This window comes from Ailuropoda melanoleuca, chromosome 17 (genome assembly GCF_002007445.2).
Source record: "Ailuropoda melanoleuca isolate Jingjing chromosome 17, ASM200744v2, whole genome shotgun sequence".
Taxonomy (NCBI): domain Eukaryota; kingdom Metazoa; phylum Chordata; class Mammalia; order Carnivora; family Ursidae; genus Ailuropoda; species Ailuropoda melanoleuca.
The window spans coordinates 337,475-355,953 of NC_048234.1; the positions used below are offsets into that span (position 1 = coordinate 337,475).

The window sequence follows — 18,479 nt, forward strand, 5'->3', positions numbered from 1 at the left end:
CCTTCTGCCTGGACCTCCCTTCCCTTTTCCCATCGTTACTCCTTAAGGGTTAACGTTAGTTCAGGCCCTAACAGGGAACGTTTTAGCTGAAAACCCTCTGAGGGCTTATGAAATGTATTGTGGAAGGAGGAGATGGAAGATCAGATAGGTTGAGTGAGCTGTCCAGGCAGCAGAGCCAGCCTCAGACCAGCTGACTCTGAAGCCGGTGCTCCTAACATCCCGGGGCCCCTGGAGCTCCTGTAACCACTGGCCGACTGGGACCTCGCAGCCTGCATCCTGCTGGTTCACTGCAGGTGCTCAGGGGGAGCGTGGGAAGGGGTGAGGGAAGGCATCCAGTGAGGTACAGCCTGGACACATGGCGGGGTCCTGCAGCAGCCTGGACACATGGCGGGGGTCCACAGCAGCCTGGACACACGGGGGTTCCCGCAGCAGCCTGGACACACGGGGGTTCCCGCAGCAGCCTGGACACACGGGGGTTCCCGCAGCAGCCTGGACACACGGTGGGGGGGTCCCGCAGCAGCCTGGACACATGGGGGGGTCCCGCAGCAGCCTGGACACGTCGGGGTCCACAGCAGCCTGGACACATGGGGGGGTCCACAGCAGCCTGGACACATGGGGGGGTCCACAGCAGCCTGGACACACTGTGGGGGGGTCCCGCAGCAGCCTGGACACACGGGGGGGGTCCCGCAGCAGCCTGGACACACGGGGGGGGTCCCGCAGCAGCCTGGACACACGGGGGGGGTCCCGCAGCAGCCTGGACACACGGGGGGGGTCCCGCAGCAGCCTGGACACACGGGGGGGGTCCCGCAGCAGCCTGGACACATGGGGGGGGATCCCGCAGCAGCCTGGACACATGGGGGGGATCCCGCAGCAGCCTGGACACGTGGGGGGTCCCGCAGCAGCCTGGACACGTGGGGGGTCCCGCAGCAGCCTGGACACGTGGGGGGGGGGGGGCGTCCGGGGTCACATGACCAGGCTGCCAGGTTGGGAAGGTTCCCTGAGCATCTCTAAGCCGCCTGCGCTCGCACGTGCTTCGTTGGGTAGGCAGAGAGTTAGGAGGCCTTGGCTGAGCCAGTGAGGGGCTGTGTGACCCGGGGCAGGTCCCCGCCCGCTCTGGGCTCTCCACTCTCTCCTATAAGCCAAGGGGAGGGGGCAGGGGGACTAACCCACTCGTCGTCAGCCTGTGGGATGGACATTTCACAGACGTTGTGCAGAAGGAAGGTGGGTTTTGGGAGACGCAGTTTGTCGGTCACCACAGTCTGGCACCTGTCGCGGCCTTGCGTCGCGGTGGGAAGTCATTGCTGTGCCGTGACGGAGGCAGGAGCGTCTTTGGACACCCGTGGTCTGGGAGGGGACGCTGGCAGCTGGAGAGAGGTGGTAGGGTAGCGGTGCTCCAGGCCAGGGGAGCCAGAAAGCATAGCTGAGTCCGAGGTGACGCAGAGGGAGGGGTGGAGGGGGAAAGTGGGACGTCACCGGGGGCAGCCGGGGCCCATCCCTGTGCTGCTGGGAGCTTACCTGGGCACCACGGGAGCCGCCGAGGGGCTGGCTACATTTGGGCTTCACACTGGCCGGGCTCAGCCTCCCTTTGAGCCCTTTAGAAGGGGGCTCGGGAGGGCGGGCTGACCAGGAGGGTGAGGGCCCTGGCCCGGCTGCCTCCTCGCTGGGCACTTGCGCTCTCAGCACCCTCGGCCTTGCCCTGCCCATCTGTCCAGCTGGGAGTCTGGGACGATCCATGAGCTTGTGGGCTCACACGTATCTGTGCTGCCAGCCTGGGGTCAAGAGAGCACCTCGGGCTGGTGAACGACCTTGATGGTGCAAACAGAAGGTGCTCTGGGAGCTGACAGGAGCAAAGGAGTCAGCGGAGGGGTGGGGAAGGCATCTCTGAGAGGGGGTACTTGTGAGGGGTCTTGAAGGATGAGTAGAAGTTTGGTAGGTGGGAGAACTGGTGAAGAGTGTCCAGAGGGAGGAGTAAAATTAGGAAGTGGGGACAGAGACTCGCCTGGGGGCAGAAGAGGTTGGAGCTGGGGGTCAGGCCCGAGGTCAACCAGGGTCAAACCACGAAGGGCCACGTTCGTCACAGTGGGTTTGCACAAATCCGGTGGGTGTCTGAGAGCTGGTGGAGGGTTTTAGGCCGGGGTTGGGCAGATCTGTATTTTAGAAAGCACCCTCTGGGGACCCGTATGGGGTCTGTTCTGGGGGGACAGCTTTCCCCAGGGGCGGGTGCAGGGGGCGCCGAGGGCAGCTGAAGGAGGCAGTGGGTGGGAAAGGGAGTGGAGTTAGGAGGAGGCAGCTTGAGAGGTGTGCCAAGACCGCGTGGAGCTGTGGGGTTCAGCAGGGTGTGTGCGAAGCTTGATAAGGGCCGGGTGTGTCCTAGGAGCTCCATAGATGGCACGTTTACTTACCTCTGTTCCCATTCGTGGGGGGCGGCGAAAAGGTTTGGTCAGAGTGGGACAACTGAGATTCCTGAGGGGGGCCATTTGGGACAGTGAGCGGCTGGAGGGGAGGCACGCTGGGCTGGTCACCCCCATGACAGGTGACATCCCCAGGGTGAAGCAGGAACGGGGATGGGGGGGGATCATGTGGGTCCCCGATCAGGACCCTGGGGACCCAGGGGCCTTGGTTAGGAGGGAGGGGGAGGGGCGCCTGGGTGGCACAGCGGTTAAGCGTCTGCCTTCGGCTCAGGGCGTGATCCCGGCGTTATGGGATCGAGCCCCACATCAGGCTCCTCTGCTATGAGCCTGCTTCTTCCTCTCCCACTCCCCCTGCTTGTGTTCCGTCTCTCGCTGGCTGTCTCTATCTCTGTCGAATAAATAAATAAAATCTTTAAAAAAAAAAAAAAAAAAAAAAAGGAGGGAGGGGGAAGGGCCCACAGCCACACTCCCCGTAGGTACCTGGTCCTGCACTGGGGGCTGAACCCCAGGACAGGGCTGACCCCGCCTGGCTGACTGACCCTGCCCTGTTCTTTCCCCTCAGCCTGATCTTTGGGTTACTCACCGTGGTGACTGGCATCATTGGGGTTGTCCTGGGAGCAGAGGCTTCAAGAAGGTACAAGAAAGTCAACCCACGGGCTGAGCCCCTCATCTGTGCCTGCAGCCTGCTTACCGCTGCCCCCTGCCTCTACCTGGCTCTCGTCCTGGCCCCGGTCACTCTCCTGGCCTCCTATGTAAGTGAGGGCCCCTGGCGTGGTGCGGGGGTGGGGGGGTGGGTCGGTCCTTTTCACGTGGGCTGGAACGGTGCCCGGTCTCTACTTCTGTTTATCAGTCCTCCCAGGTAGTGTCTGGTATCCCCATTTCACAGATGCGTACATCAAGGCTCACCAAGAGTAGCACAGCTGGGAAGGGATGGACCTGGGATTTGAGCCTGAGCCTCTCTGACTCTAAAGTGTGTCCTCTGAGCGCTGTTTGACACTTTGACTGCAGACAGTGGGACTCGTTCGTTCCTTGGCTATGCCGTGAGCTCGAGGAGACATGGGGTGCAACGAGGGGAGTGAGGCCCAGATCGGTCATGGCCAGAGCCGGCACCACTGTAAGGGTGACGGTCTGACACTACCCCACATTCCAGGCCCATGTCCCATCACCGCCGCACACCATGGCCATGCCAGCGACAGGCTTGCGCCTCCCAGCCTCGGCCAGGGGCACCCTTCCCACCTGACTCCTTCTCCTCTGCAAGGCCCGGAGCAAAGGCTGCTTCTCCAAGAGCCTTTCCAGGCCATTCCGTGCTCATGCTTGGGCACAGGGCACCGTGTGTCCATCAGGCACCGTGGGGTATGGGGGGCTGTATGCACCCCCATACACACACATGCCCAGCAGTGTCCCTGGCTTCCTACGGCCCCAGCCCTGATGGTCCCTCCCAGTGGGAAGGGACCCATGATTCTGCCCTCGCCAGATGGGCTCCCTCCCCCTCCCATCCCGTCCCAGGGCCCTGGGGACCCCCACCATGGACACAAATGCCCCCTAGCAGACTGGACTCAGAAGGCAAATCACTAACGGCTTTACTGGTCTCTGACCCACGACGAGATCCCACAGCTCTTCCAGTTACGGTCGTGAACGGAAGAAGCCTGGTCCCATTTCAACCAGAACTTCGGGTCTGCTTCCCAGCACTCTCTGTCCAGGCCCAGGACGTTGCACTGGGCAGGAGGGAGCTGCGGGCAGTTTGGTCCTTCTCGGTCCACCTGCGGCCTGGTCCCCAGGGCAGCCCCTCGACTCCGGGTTGGGGGAGGACGGCCCGAGCTGGGGCGGATTCCCAGAGTCCAGACTGGCTTTGCTGTGGCCGATGCCAGGCGCTGGCCGGGTCTGCGCGTGGGGTGCTCTGTGGGTTTGGGGCCCTGGTATTTCATCGTCCGACTCTTGGTGCCGGTGACACCGTCGCCTCCATCTTGACCGGGCTTCCCTCCACTCTTGCTCCACGGTGGCCCTTCCGGCCGTTCCTGCCTGGACCCTGTCGCTGGTCCCCTCTCCTGACCCTCAGGCCCGGCTCCTCTCCTTGGCGTCTGTCATAGCCCCGCATGCCCTCGGGTCGTGCCTCAGCCCATCATCCTAGTCATCCGTGGGGCGTGCTGGGGGCCCCCGCGGTGCCCTCAGGGGCGGGAAGGTCAGCATTTCGCTGGCATCCTCTCTCTGTGGGTGGGTCGCCCGGACCCCCTCGCCAGCGTCCTCACTCTTCAAATGAGCCCTCCGCAGCCCGAGCCCGCAGCAGCTTTCCGTCTACATGCCGGGTGGGGGCATGGCTCTCCCCCAGCGCCGAGGGCGGAGCTGGTGCGTCTCTGGCCGTGTGGGTGCTGCCCCCCCGGGTCCAGCCATAGGTGGGCTTCTGCCAAAATCCCTGGAGAACAGACAGGTCCTGCTGGCTTGCGTTCTGCACGTGCTCCCCTCACGGGGAAGAGGACTTCTCAGCCCCACTTACAGATCGGAAGACTGAGGCCCAGAGACAGCACCACAGACAGTGGACAGATGAGACTGACACTCAGCCCTCCGCCCCAGACTCCGTACTGACCCTGTCGTCCCCAGGGGGAGGAGCAGAGCCTGGCATACACTAGGCGCTAATAAATGCCTGTGTGCACATTGACATCGTGGCTGAGGGAGCCGAAGACTGAGCGGGACCAGCGCCCCGGCCGGTGGGGGCTGCGTGGGCCTGACCTTGCAGGCAGATGGAGGCCCACCGCGGGCCCGTCCCTGCCTCGGCTGGGGCCGCGGACCCCTGCCAGCTCTGCTTCTGCCACGGTCTCGGTTGGCTCTGGGAGGCGGCTCCTTGGCTGTGTTTGGGGGACACAGCTGTCTCCCCTCTGCAGCCTGGCGCGTCTCCAGAGCTGGATGGCTTGTCTAGAAATGACATTGCCCTGGCTGACAGAGCCAGCTGGAGAAATTCTTCTGAGGCCTGGCACAGGGGTGGGGGCTGCGGGGCTGCGGGCAGGGCCGGGACGAGTCCCTCCTCTGGTGCTGGGAAGCTGCTCCTTCCTGTGGCTCGTGTTTGGGCCTGGCATGGTACCGGCGGCACGGAGCCCCCCAGCCAGGCTCCAGCCTTCCAGGAGCAGCGCGGAACCTTCTGGACCTCCTGAGCGGGAGCCGGCTTCGTGCCTCTGGCCGTGCCTCTGACATCTAAGCGACGTTCGGGCTTGAGATCAGGCTCTAGGTCCTTCCCACCTGCCCGGCACCAGCCTAGAACCCTCACACGTCCGGGCCTGTGCTCTTCTCCCGGTGCCCTCTGCCTGGCGTGGCGCACACCTTCTGTCTTTCTCTAGGACCGGGGCCAGGAGCCGCCCTGCCGGGCCCCTCGCCTTGCTGCTTACCCACTGCAGTCTTTTCCCCATGCGGACAGTGACACCGCGGACCTTCCCGGGCGGCTTGGTGCCCCTGGAACCCAGTCCAGCTCCTCCTCCCGGTGAACGTCCCAGGTGGCCTTCACGGCCGAGTCCCCCCTGCAGGCCCCTCCTGGTTCCTTCCCTGTCCCATCCCTCCTCCAAGCCTTCCCTGACCGCCAGGCGCCACCCTGGCTCCCCTCCCGGTGCTCTCGGCGCCGTCTTCCTCATGCTCAGACCCCTCTCCCAGCCCCGGGGGCCCCAGGGGGTTCCCATCGTCCTCCACGCTGGGCCCGAGACACAGTGCCCAGCATTCACATCATTCATTCATTCAACAAACACCAAGTGCCTGTAAGGGGCGTGCTGGTTTAAACGCCGCAGACACGGCAGCGGGTAAGAAAGACTAGAGCATGTCTGTGGGGTTACGTCCTCGCCGAGGGGGGCAGTGGGCAAGCAAGACACAGCAGGAGTGCGCTTCACCATGTTTCGGGGGACGCAGCGTTTGGGATAAGGAGGGCCAGTGAGACGGGGAGTGCGTGGGGGCGGATTTGCGCGGCTCGGGGCTCCCCAGGAGGCGGTGTTGGGGGAAGCCGTGGAGGCGGTCTTGAAGGAGGTGAAGGGGGGCTGGCATGGGTCGCTAGGGTCCTGAGGCAGACGCGCACCTTCTGGGCCTGAGGAGCCACAAGGGCCCCGTGATAGTGTGGAGGGACGGACAGGAGGACAGGGGTGGGGGGTGGGCGGCACAGGGCCTGCATGCGTCGGGTGGGACGGGCTCTGACGGAGAGCGAGGGGTTTGCGCCGGGCAGGGGGTCTGTCGAGGTGACCGCGTGGCTTGTCCTTGAGCGCTGCGGTGCGCCGATCGCCCCCGTGTGTTAGCCGGCCTGGCACGCCCGCCGCGGACCCTGTCTTGGTCGTCCTGTGCTGTCGCTGCTGGCATTGCTGACGTGGGCTTGCGGCCGTGAGGCTGGGGCTTCGGCCTCTGTGTCCACGAGGGACAGTGGCCTGCGGTTTCCTTGTGATCTTTGGGGCCGGCGTCAGGGCAACGGCCCCACGGAACGCCTGACGAGTGCTTCTCCGTCTGCCATTTTGGGGAAGAGTTTGGGAAGGATCTGTGCTCATTCACCTTTAGACATTTTTGGTATTCACCAGGGAAGCCATCTGGTTCTGGGCTTCTGTTTGTGGAAGCTCTGTGATCACAGACTCGGTGTTCCCTTGTTAATAGATCAGTTAAGGCTTTTTCTTTTTTTCTGTCATTTTCGCTAGTTGGCGGCTTTCTAAGAGTTTGTACCCTGTGTGGGTGTCTGATTTGTTGGCATGCAGTGGTTCGTAGCAGCCCCTGCCGGGCCTTCCCGTCTCCGCGAGGTCGGCAGGCGTCCTCTCCGAACCTGGTTTGGTGACGACTGTCCGGTCCTTTTTTCCTGGTCAGTGTCAGTTTGCTGCCGCTTCAGTTTTATTGATTCTGTCTATTATTCTGTTATCGGCCCACGGTTAGCAGGATCCATCTGGCTTCTGTGGACTCAGGCGTGGGCGGCGTCAGGCTGTGGGCCTGTTCTGGGTGAGGCGGTGAGGCCGCGAGGCGTGGGCCAGAGCTGCCACGTGGAGGTGACAGAAGTGGGTGGATCACAGGTGCTCTTGGAGGAATTTCCTGATGACTCCCTGTGGGGTGTGAGAGAACGAGGAGGGACAGGGGCCTCGCCACCTGGGACAGGGCCGTGGCCGTGGGCAGACGCAGCGGGTCGGGTGCTGTGACGGGAGGTGGGCGTCCCAGGGGAGGTGCTGGTGGAGAGTTCGACGTGGAGTCTGGAGCCATGGGACACGATGTCACCCCTAAAACCTTAACAGGTGGGGACTGACTGCAGCCCACCAGGAAGGACTGTCATCAGGTTGGGGGACATAGGGGGTCGATGTCAGAACAGGCGTCCGAAGAGGGCTGAGGAACCGACTTGTGTTCAGAAGAGGAAGAGTCACTTGCGTCCCTTCCGTCCATCTGTCCGTCCACATAACCCTTCAGTTTCCCAGATTCCAGCACCCAAACCAGTTCTTCCCGCACTGTCTCTGACCGTCGGGGGAGAGGGATCGGGCGTCTTGGGAGGGCGCCTGGAAACGCAGGCCCGTGGGCGCGTGTGAGCGTGCACTGTAGGGTGAATATCCTTACGTCTGTAGGTACACGTGTGCACACGCGTGGTCTTGTGTGTATGCATCTCTGTGCCTACGCGGTCGTGCCGAGCGTGGATTGCCTGTGTGTGTGCGTGATTCTGTATGTGCGCGGTGTGTCCGCGTGTGTCTGTGTGTGCTATTTCACATACGGGTCTGTGCATGAGCGTGCACACGTGTGTGTCAGGCAGCCATGTGGCATGCATGTGCACACACGTGTCTGCGGCTGAGGAGAGCATCTGACCCGCTGCACGGCGAGGAGGCGTTGGGGGCAGCATTGTGCACCTGCCCCACGTTTCCTGAAGTGGGGCCACGTTGTGCTGTATGTTTCCTGGCAACGAGGTTCCCTGAGCTCACCAAGTCTGGTCTGGGGCCCTCCCGGGGGGCCGTGCCCGTAGCCGCCCCCGGGCAGAGAGCCTCCCATCTCGCCCCTCCTTCCGGCCTGCTTGGCAGGGGACGTGGGCTTCTCAGCTGTTAATTAGGATCCAGACACGCACAGCAGGTCTTGGCTCACACCCCCTTCCTTGGCCTCCTTCCCAGAGCTACTGCCCTTCAGCGGAGAAGGGGGTTATACTCGGGGCCCACGGCTGCGGCACCACCATCGCCAGCCCGGCGGCCGGAGGACGTGGTGGCATGTCAAGCACCCCCTCAGGTGGGCTTTGCAGTCCAGATGGGGGCAGGAGTCAGGGGATTGGTGTGCACGTGCGTGGAGGGCCGGGGAAGGTGGGGACGTCCGTCATTCCTGCTCTGCACTGCCGGCTGTGTGAGCCGGGCCAAGAGCTTGGCCTTGCTGAGCCCCGAGTCTCTAACGTGGGCTGCTAGTCCTTGCCTCTCGGTTTCCCTGAGGACCTCACCGAACTCCCACGCCTGTTCTAGTTACTGCGGGCACCTGACGAAACTCAGTGGTTTAAAACAACAGAAACGGTTGTTTTGCTCATGCGTTTGCTGTTTGGGTGGGTTGGGGGTGGGGATAACTTATCTCTTTTCGGCTTGAGGTTAACTGGGCAGGATGGGGCGTGGGGCCGGAATAGCTGCCCGTGGCCTCCCCACATGGCTGGGGCTTCCTCACAACATGGTGGCCGGCCCCCAAGGACTAGCGTCCCGAGAGGGCTCGGTGACGTCGTGTTGCCTTTTGTGACCTGCTCTTGAAGGTTACACGCGTCACTTTTGGCGATTTCTGTGTTTCACTCGAGTCACAACTGCTTGGTCAGAATCGAGGGGAGATTGTCTTTTGATGGGGCTTTTGAACGAGCAGGTGGAGAGATTCAGTGGCTGTTTTGGGTAAATACAGTCCGGGCTCCTCTTCCACCATGCTCTGGGTCCTTGACGTCCAGCAGTGGGGGAGGAGTCTGGGCACGCAGCCACGAAGCCCCACAGGTGTGGACCACCCCCAGGGGGCTTCTTCGGCCCTCACAAGCAGAACCCTTGGAGTGGGGTCTTCACCCTCAAACCCCTGCTGGGCCCCGAGGGCCTCAAGGTGCAGAGCCCAGCAGCGCGAGGTGGCTGGGAATGAGCAGAAATGTTCACTCACTCACCGCACACTTCCGGAGCACCTCCTGTGTGCCAGGCACCGTTTCGTGCTCTGGGGATCCAGCACCGAACAAAACAGGGAGAAATACATATAATAAACTAAACACGTAAAATAAATGGTACGTTAGGTGGGAACGTGTTCTGTGGAGAATAGCAGAGCAGGGAAAGGGGGCAAGAGGAGGGACTGGGGCCGGGCCAGGTGGTCAGCGAGACCTTGCCGAGATGGTGACACTTCCGTAACGGAGCGAGGGACGGAGCCGGGTGGATACTGGGGTGCGGTGGGGAGGGAGCAGCTGGTGAAGAGGGGCTGGGGGAAAGCATGGCCAGTGTGCTTAAGGAAATGTGGTTGGAACGGGGTGAGAAGGGGAAGAGCAGAGGACGTAAGGTCAGAAGCAATGGCCATGGGTGGAGAGCCCTGTCCACAGAATGACCATGGCTTCAAGTTTGAGAGAAGTGGGAAATCCCTGCAGGATCTCTAGCACAGACATGAACTGATCTGACTCATGGTTTTGTATCAGTGATCTCTTGCTGTGCAACAAATCACCCCCAAACAGTGCTTTGTTATTTCTTATGATGCAGTGGGTTGGCGGGTTCCACCTGTGCTCCCTCACGTGGCTGTCTGGACCTGGAAGGTGGGGCTGGCTGGAACGTCCACGCTGGCCTCCTTCATGTCTGTCTGTGGGCGGGGACTCCCGCGTTCTCCTCTGAGGGGACGCACCCTCTGCTGTGCTGAATGCCTTCCCACCTGGCAGTCTCAGGGCCACGCTCCAGGAAAGCGCCGCTGGGGGCTCCCATGGCTCCCGAGGCCCAGGCCAGGAATGGCTCTGCTGCCGCCATGTCTTGTAACAAGGAGCAGGCCGGCCAGGTCCCCGTGGCTAGGCAGGGTGTGGGCACCAAGACGCATGATCACTTGGTGGCCACTGTCTTCCTCGTGACCTGACAGGGTCTCTGTGGCGGCCGTGTTGACGACAGAATAGGAAAGGACAAAGTCAGAAAGAGGGAGACCGGTGAGGAGGCTTTCCAGTAAGACGGGCACGAGCTGGTTGTGGTGTGGGCCGGGTGGGGTGGAGGACGTGTGGAGAAGTGGTCGGATGCTGGCTGTGGTTTGCAAGTAGAATCTACGGGATTTCCTAACGCATTGGGTGTCGGGGCAGGGAGGGGGCAGGAGCCGGGGTGACCCCGGGTTTCGGGGAGCCATTGGAGGCAGTGTTGCCCTATACAGATCTGGGACATTGAGGGAGGTGCCGAGCTTTGTTTAGAAGGGAGCGGGATTAAGAACCCGATTTAGACGTGTATGACTCGAGATGCCTTTCAGACATTAGCTGGAGACGTCGAGATTGGAGTCTGAAGCTCCGGAGAGAGGTCTTGGCGGCCAGGGGAAGCCGCGAGGCTGAGCAGGGTCGCCAGGAGTGCACGTGCACAGAGCGGGAGGGCCACGGCCGGACTTTGAGCGCTCCACGGCCCGTTCCACGGCGAAGTCCGGACTGGGGCGCACAGTTCAGCCCGCCACACGCTAGCACATGCGTATCTTCCTTTGCGGGAAACTCAAAACACAAAAGCCAAAGCGGAAAATCACAACAAGGAAAGTAACAATTGTCCACGTTCTTATCCTCAGAATTGGCCACTCTCAGCATCTGGGCCTGTTTGTTTCTGCTTTTGTTAATTAGGTGGCCATCATTCCATATGAGTCTCTAGATGGACGCCAGCTTGTATTTCCATAAATATTTTTATTGAACTGAAGTCATATAGTGTTGTAATTTTAAAACCAGATTTATTGAGATGTAATTGACGGCCCATACCATTCGCTCCTTCAAAGCATCCAATTCATTGGCTCTTAGTATATTCAGAGTTGTGCCATCATCACCACATCAATTTTGGAACATTTTTACCACCCCAGAAGGAAGTTTCATATCTGTTCATCAGTCCCTGCCGGTCTCCCCAAGCCACCCCACCCCAACCCTGGGTAACTACTAATCCACTTTCCGTCCTTACGGATTTGTTCATTCTGGATATTTCCTATACATTGAATCATACGTTCAGGTAATTTATATGAATTTACCTGAAGAAATTGAAGCAAAGTAAAAGGGATTGTTTAAGTTCAATTTAATGTTAAGATTTTGGACTTACTGGTGAATCCCAGCTTTGAAAGAGACCACCTGCCTTCTCGTCCACCTCCCATCTTCTCTCCCAAGGCTCCCGGTTCATGTTATGTGCTTATTTTCACTTTTGCTGGATGACAGTCCCCACGGTCCAAGCTCACAGCTATTTGGGGGAGTCCCAGGTTGAATGGGCTCAATGCCTGCCCACCTCCACTCCTGGACTTTGTTCGAGTTCAGCTCCTCCCGGGGTGGGTTCTGGGGCGAAGAAGTTTGTATTTAGAGAGTCTGCTCCTTTGGTCCGTTCGTCCGTGAGGCTGTTTCTCTTAGACTCTTCCCTTGAACAACATCTAACTGGGTCTAATACTCTTGGATTAATTTCCTTCCCTCTTGCTCTGCATTTCTTCTGTTGTTTTTGGCATCAAATATTGCTATGGAGGATAAAGCTAGCCTAATGTTTTTTGGGTTTTTTTTCAAAGATTTTATTTATTTGAGAGCAAGAGAGAGCGAGCGAGCATGAGTGGGGGAAGGGGCAGAGGGAGAGAATATCCAGGCAGACTCCCACCGAGCATGGAGCCCCGCTCGGGGCTCGATCTCACGACCCATGAGATCAGGACCTGAAATGAAATCGAGAGTCGGATGCTTAACCTGCTGAGCCACCCAGGTGCCCCGAGTTAGCGTAATGTTTAAAAAATCCTGAAAGTTGACTCATTTTTCCCAGCTGGACACCTGAAGGCTTCATTACTCCTGAAATTCAGTGGCTCAGCCAGCATGTTAGTTGTCTCGTGTTGCGTAACAAATCGCCCCACTCTGAGCAGTTTAGCACAACACACATGGGCCGACTCACAGCTTCTGGGCCTGGCTGGACCCCCCACTTCACGGTCTCTCCCAGGCTGAGGTGGTGTTGGCCTAGGGTCTCAGTGTCATCTGAAGGCCCGACGAGGCGGGGATGCACTTCCGAGCTCACCGGGTGGCCATTGGCAGCCCTCAAACCCTTGTGCATCGGTGTTTCCCGGCGGCCAGTTCTTGCCACATGGGCCTCTGTCTTCCAGCAGCTCACGCCTTCAAGCGTGCAGGCTGGGAAGGCGCTGGCTGGCTCTATTGATAAGGGAGGCCCGGTCTTCCCTGCCCTTCTCGTTCCTCTCCGTCCTCTGCGCCGAGACTGGACATGGGCAGCTCTGTTCCGATGCTAAACTTGTTTTGACAGCACGAGGTGGCTCTCCCAGCCTTCCCTGGGCCCATTCTCCCCTCGGAGAGGCTGCGCCGGGGCTCCGGTCAGGCAGTGAGGAGCCCTTGTTGGAGCCCTGGGCCCTGCCGTCTGCTGGGGGGTTGGTAAAGCTCTGGTGCGCACAGTGTCCTCCTCCTTACCTTCCCGGTCAGCCCCTCTCGCCTCGAGTGGAATCCATATCGGGGTCACTGTTCACCCCATTTCTCCCCAGCAACCTCCCCACGGGTTCCCATTGAGGAGTGGGAACAGCAGACCCCGACTCAGTTTACTTCCCTGCAGCTGTGGGGGCGTTGGGGAGGGTGAGCTGAGGAGTTCTATACTCCAGAATTGTCTCTCTCTTCCCTTGGCTACCAATATGTAATGCTTGTCTCATTAGGTTTTGTTCTTTGGTGAAAAACAATTTTTTTCTATTTTTTACTTTTGGGGGGAAGGGAAGTCTGTGATGCAGTCCAACCCTCCATCTGCACACGGGAGTTGCCCCAGATGGTGCGTAAGGCCCCTTGCAGCCCGGACTCGATCCTGACTCTGAGTCCCTGCCCACCCCAGGAGAGCCAGCTCAGCGGTCATCAGGGCCTTTACCTCTGGGAGGGGACGCCACCCTCCTCAGCCCTGAGCAAGGACGAGGGATGGGAGTGTCTGTCCAGCCGACTGCCCCTGGGGGACTCGGAGGACGCTGGCAGGGTCAGCCAGGAATGTGTGCCTACCACAGCTTTGGCCTGGGTCAGCTAAGGATTCTCTGGCCCCTGGGGTGGCCCAGACAGCTAGGCTGGGCAAGTGCCCCAGCACGGGAGGGGGGCTCTCCTACAACTTGGTCCTCAGGGGGCTTCTGTTTCTCTGGCATCTTGAACTGGGGTAACCACCCTGCCAGGGCCTGCCTCGGAGGGACCAGGAGGGACCACCTGCCCTTCCTCTGAGGGCCATGCCTCCCTGCCAGGATCCAGCAGGTGTCTCTTCTCGCATGGGCGGCAAAGCCCACCCAGAGAGGCCGCAGTCTGCTGAGTTTTCCGGGAGGATGGCAGAACTCAGCCTCCTCACTGCCTCGCTCCCCACCTGCCTGCCTACCAGGCTGTCGGGCTACTGCCAGCCCCCGGGAACCGAGCGATGCCCTCGTGCCCTGAAGCCAGTCCCTGCAATTACCGGTTGGCAGGCCCAGGGGCCAAGTGTGCCAGCCGGCATGGCAGCTTGCTGGCGGCCAGTGTGTGCCTGGGGCCTGTCCTGACCGGCTTAGCCACATGGGGCATGGAGTTGATCCGAGGACGGGGGGTGGGGGATCGGGTCTGAGCTCGTCTCTGGTCTCCGGAGCCCGTGGGGGATGTTCACCTTCCCCCTTCCTGGCGAGGCCTAGGATCCCATCCCTGCAGTTCAGAGCTCACTCACGGCTGGAAGACCAGCNGGGCTGAGCCCCCCCCCCCCCCCGGGGGCAGGTGCTCTGCCTTCCCTCCTGCTCCCTCCCCAAGCCCACTGTGTGTGCACGAGGAGAGGTGCGTGCAAGGTGAGTGTGTGCACACTCGTTCACCGGCAGGCCTCTACCAGCATGTGCCCCGCTGCCTGCCTGGCCGGTATACGCCGCACGTGGTCATGCCGTGAAGGTCATCCCGGCTGGGTGCGCGTGCATGTTCTTGTGCTGTGAGTGGTCTGTGTCCCAGGTTACCAGTGTCCACATCCGTGTGCAAACACGGGAGTGTGCATCCGTGTGAGGTCTTGCACACGCACGAGTCTGCATGCTTGTGTGGCTGCGGTGTATGTGAGCACGTGTGTGAGTCACAGTGGGCGTGTACGAGTGTGAGCGTGTGTCTCTGGCCGGGGTGACTAAGGCCAGGGAAGTTCATCATCACTGCCCCAGCTCGAGGGGGAAATCCTCTTGGGTCTGAAGTGGAAAAGGCCAGGGGCTGAGGGGCTCCACGGTTCTCAGGCTCCAGGCAGCGTTCCCAGGCCCTCTCGCCAGGGAACTAAGTCAGGGTGCGGGGAAGCCTGCACAGGCGCTAAGGGGACAAGGGCAGAGTCAGATTTCCCTTTTGGAAGTCCTTTTGGGGGCTGGTGTTGGCAGGCATGGCGGGGCCTAGGAGCCTGCTGAGGAGGAGAGGGGAGGCCTGGACCAGGCCAGCAGCGCAGACGAGAGGAGGGCGCAGATCTGAGCGACGTTAGGATGCAGAATGGACAGCAAACACGTAGGAGCCCCCAGCCCATGTCCGGCTCCTGTGACCGGGTGTAGCAGGCTTTCCCAGAGACTAGGCGGCTGCTAGGGCAGCTTGTGCGGGGTCTGTCCTGGCTGGTGCGGCCACACTGGGTGAGCGCAGCGACGTGGCGAACAGGAGAGACAGAGCTCGGAAGGCTGGGGAGAGGCGCCTGTGGCCCTCTGGGCACAGGAGGGCGCCCAGGAGGTGCCTGGGGCTGCAGGGTGGGGCGTCCAGGGAGCAGGGGCTCTGAACAGTCCTGCATTCCTTGTGGTGACTCGGCCCCAAACAGGGGCCCTTTCGGTTGGGGTGTTCACTGGAGTCTGAGTTGGCCATGGGGCCCCTGAGCTCCGAGACCCGGTTTGCACGCGGCCTGCGGAGCACCTGGCCCAGCGCCATCCGGGTCGGCGCAGCCAAGGCCCACAGGGCGGTGACCTCCCCAGGGTCGCCTGGCAAGGCAGGCGGGGCCGCGGCCGCCCCTTTGTGGGAGAGCCCTCCTGGCGCCTCGGGAGCCTCTAATTACAGGGCCAGGAGGCAGCTCCCAGCCCGGCCTTCACCCCGCGAGGCCGCGCGTGCATGGGTGGCGGTGGTTTCCAGGTGTGTCTCGGGAAACCTGGCATCCCCGGCGGCTTGCGGCTGCGGCCTGCCTCTGCCGGCTCTATTTTGGGGTCGGGATCCACCCCGCTCCAGCTGGAGGAAGGAAAAGGTGTATTTCAGTATGTCCTGTGGGTGTGGGGAGCAGGGGAGAGACAACCCACTGCCGCCCAGGGTACGGGGTGTGAGGGGTGACCCACGGCTGTCCAGGTGGAGGAGGAAGTGAAGGCGGCCAGGCGGGGAGGGCGGTGAGAGCCAGCCCGGCTTTCATGTGGCCTCGGGAGGCGGGAGGCCGGGTTGGCAGACCCTGTCAGGCTGGAATGCGGGTCTGCAGCCTGCGTGGCCCCGCCTGAGACCCCGCCCCGTGGGTGCCCAGCCCCGGCCTGCCTGCCGCATTCCCCAGTCTGGGTGGAGGGTGAGGGGCAGGTCGCACGGGGGGAGCTGACACCACTGCCCCCCAGCACAGGGGTCCATATTCCAGCTTCTGGCCTCCTGGGGGCTCCTTGGGCCCAGCCGGGTCCTGCCCCTCCTTCGGGGCTCTGCTTAGAGCCACCTCCACGCAAGGCCCTCCTCATCCTGGGCTTCGCTCTGACTCCCCTCTGCCGGCCTCACCTTGCATTGGGCCCGCAGCAGGGGTGAGGGCTGCTGCAGAAAGTGGCTTGGTGTGCGGGCCTGGGAGGTGGGTGTCATGACCCTCGCCCACAGAGGTGGCCCAGAGGGTGGACGGTGGCGAGCGTGGACGTGCGTGGTGCGTGGGAGGCATGCTGGTGGTTCTCCTTCATTTCCTCCTTGCGGGGTGTTTGCAGGCCTTCGGGAGCCAGAGCCCAGGCTGTCCGGGCACAGCCCCGTGACTCAAGGAACGACTAATTCCACCCCAGCAATAAGCTCTTGGAAGCTCTGAGAAATGACTTTCTCCCCTTCTTGCTGCTTCATTAAGCTCTTCCTGAGTGAGTGGAATGAGGATTGTCCTAATCCCCTGGCATGAGGCAGGGGGTTCAGGGAGCTGGGCGAGACGGGTCCACGGTGGCCCCTAGTCACCAGCAGACACTGGGGCAGGGGTGGGGAGGGCACCCAAGGTTCCGCCAGCCACACAGGTGCCAGGGCAGGGGGCCTGGAAGTCCTGTCTCCCTCCTCCTTGGCCCCAGGAGGGACCTCAAGGCCCGAACCTGGGGGCCTGGCCCTCTCCTCTGGGTCACGGCTGCCAGCCCTCCCAGACGGGAATGTCTCCCACCCTCAAGGCTGCTGGAACTGAAGAAACGGTTCAGGCCTCACCTACCCCAACACATCTCGATGGCCCCTTTCTCTCTGCAGGCAGGAAGACACAATGCAGGGAGGGGTCGGTGACTGGGGTCCTTGTCCACAGGTGTTCCTGGCCCTGGGGGAGCTGCTTCTGTCCTGCAACTGGGCCGTGGTTGCTGACATCCTGCTGGTAGGTGTGGGCGCTGGTCCTGGGGCCTCTTGAGGGGAGGGAGCTGGGGTCTGGCTGGCTCAGGGCTGGGAGGGGCTTCAGAGGCCGTGGGGTAGGGGACCACGGTCCTGGGACAGTTACCTTGGACCAGGCCTTCCTCATACTCTCAGACATACCGTCTGACCATCACCTCCATTTTGCCGACGGGCAGATGGAGGGTCAGAGAGGGCAGGTGACCGAGGTCACACAGCATACCAAAGCACTGAGCCAGGACAGGAGCCCGGGCTCCGTGTTCAAGCCCTCCCTCTTTCTTGACTACACTTCTCAGCAAGCAGGCTCTTTGGCCTGGGCTCGGGGTGTGGACAGGGAAGTGGGGCTTCAGGTTAACGCCACTGAACCTGGTGGGTCCAGGCTGCCAGGCAAGGGGTCGGCTCAGGCTGTAAGGAGGCCCAGTGCTGGCCCACCCCGGGCCTCACACTGTCCATCCAGCCTCCCTGCCTCCCTCTAGGAGAGGTCAGGAGAGGACTTTGAACACTAGTGAGCTGTGCTCTTGTGGGTAACACAGGACCCCAGACCCAGGGACCCCCACGGGCCTCCTCCTGCCTCCTGGAAGGCTGGCATCGTCCAGCCCCGAGCATAGGGGAGCCAGGGAGCCCAGCGATGGGCTGACAGCCATCCTGAGGTGACCGGGGCCAGGGCCTGGCCCCAGATGCAGGAGACAGACCTGGACTTCAGCCCTGCTTCTGCCACTCCCTGGCTGCGTGTGACGTGGGCAAGTCGCTCTGCGTCTCCAGGCCTCAGTTTCCCCATGTGGACAGTGGGGTGAAATACTCGTGGGTTACTGTGGGTGTGAAATGATGAGGGTGCCAGCTGGGGCTCCTCACAGGGCTCTCCACCTTCTCATCTCCTGCCTCCCAAAGGACTCTTGCACCCGCAAAGCTGAGTTTGAAAGGGCCATTGAGGCCTGCTCGAATACTGCCATTGATGGGGTGCTCACTCCCTGCCTAGACGTTCTGCCCCCCACCCCATGGCCCAGGCTCAGCGGGTGTAGACAGTGCTGCCCTTTGATTCCCGGGGTGTACCAGCTGCAGGGCTGGTGGGTCTTTTGTGCTCCTCCCTCCCTCCAGACAGAGGACCTGGGCTCCTGCCCAGACTCGGCCACAGACCCGATGAATGGCCTTGGGCCTCAGTTTCCTTGTCTATAAAAAGGAGTGATGGTAACCGGCCTGGCAGGGTGAGCCAGGTGGCCTGTAGGAGAGCCCTCAGTAGGCAGGAACGTGCTGGCAAACGTCTTCCCTGGGGTTGCCCACTTTTAGATGCCCCCCCACCCCAGCCTCTGGGGCGTCCAGGTGGGGCTGAAACCCGCCCCTGCTGCTTCCCCCCCCCACAGCGCTGTCCCCTTTCCACACGGCAGCCCCACAGATATGCGAGGACGGCGCCCGTGTCCGCCCCAGTGTCTGTGTTTGCAAGAATGATTAACCTGGCAGAACCTTTGTAAGGC

At 61.6% G+C, this 18,479-nt stretch overlaps 1 protein-coding gene across 4 annotated transcripts in view; it reads left to right on the forward strand.

Annotated features, from left to right (window-relative positions):
• The window catches only part of SPNS3 (sphingolipid transporter 3 (putative)), a 36,114-nt gene that overhangs the window by 11,515 nt on the left and 6,120 nt on the right, over window positions 1–18,479 (forward strand). For all 4 annotated transcript variants that reach the window (XM_011236942.2, XM_011236944.2, XM_011236941.2 and 1 more), the window contains exons 8-9: window positions 2,974–3,163; window positions 16,934–16,999. In XM_011236942.2, coding sequence (XP_011235244.1) covers window positions 2,974–3,163; window positions 16,934–16,999 — 256 coding nt within the window. The remainder of the gene's footprint in view (window positions 1–2,973; window positions 3,164–16,933; window positions 17,000–18,479) is intronic.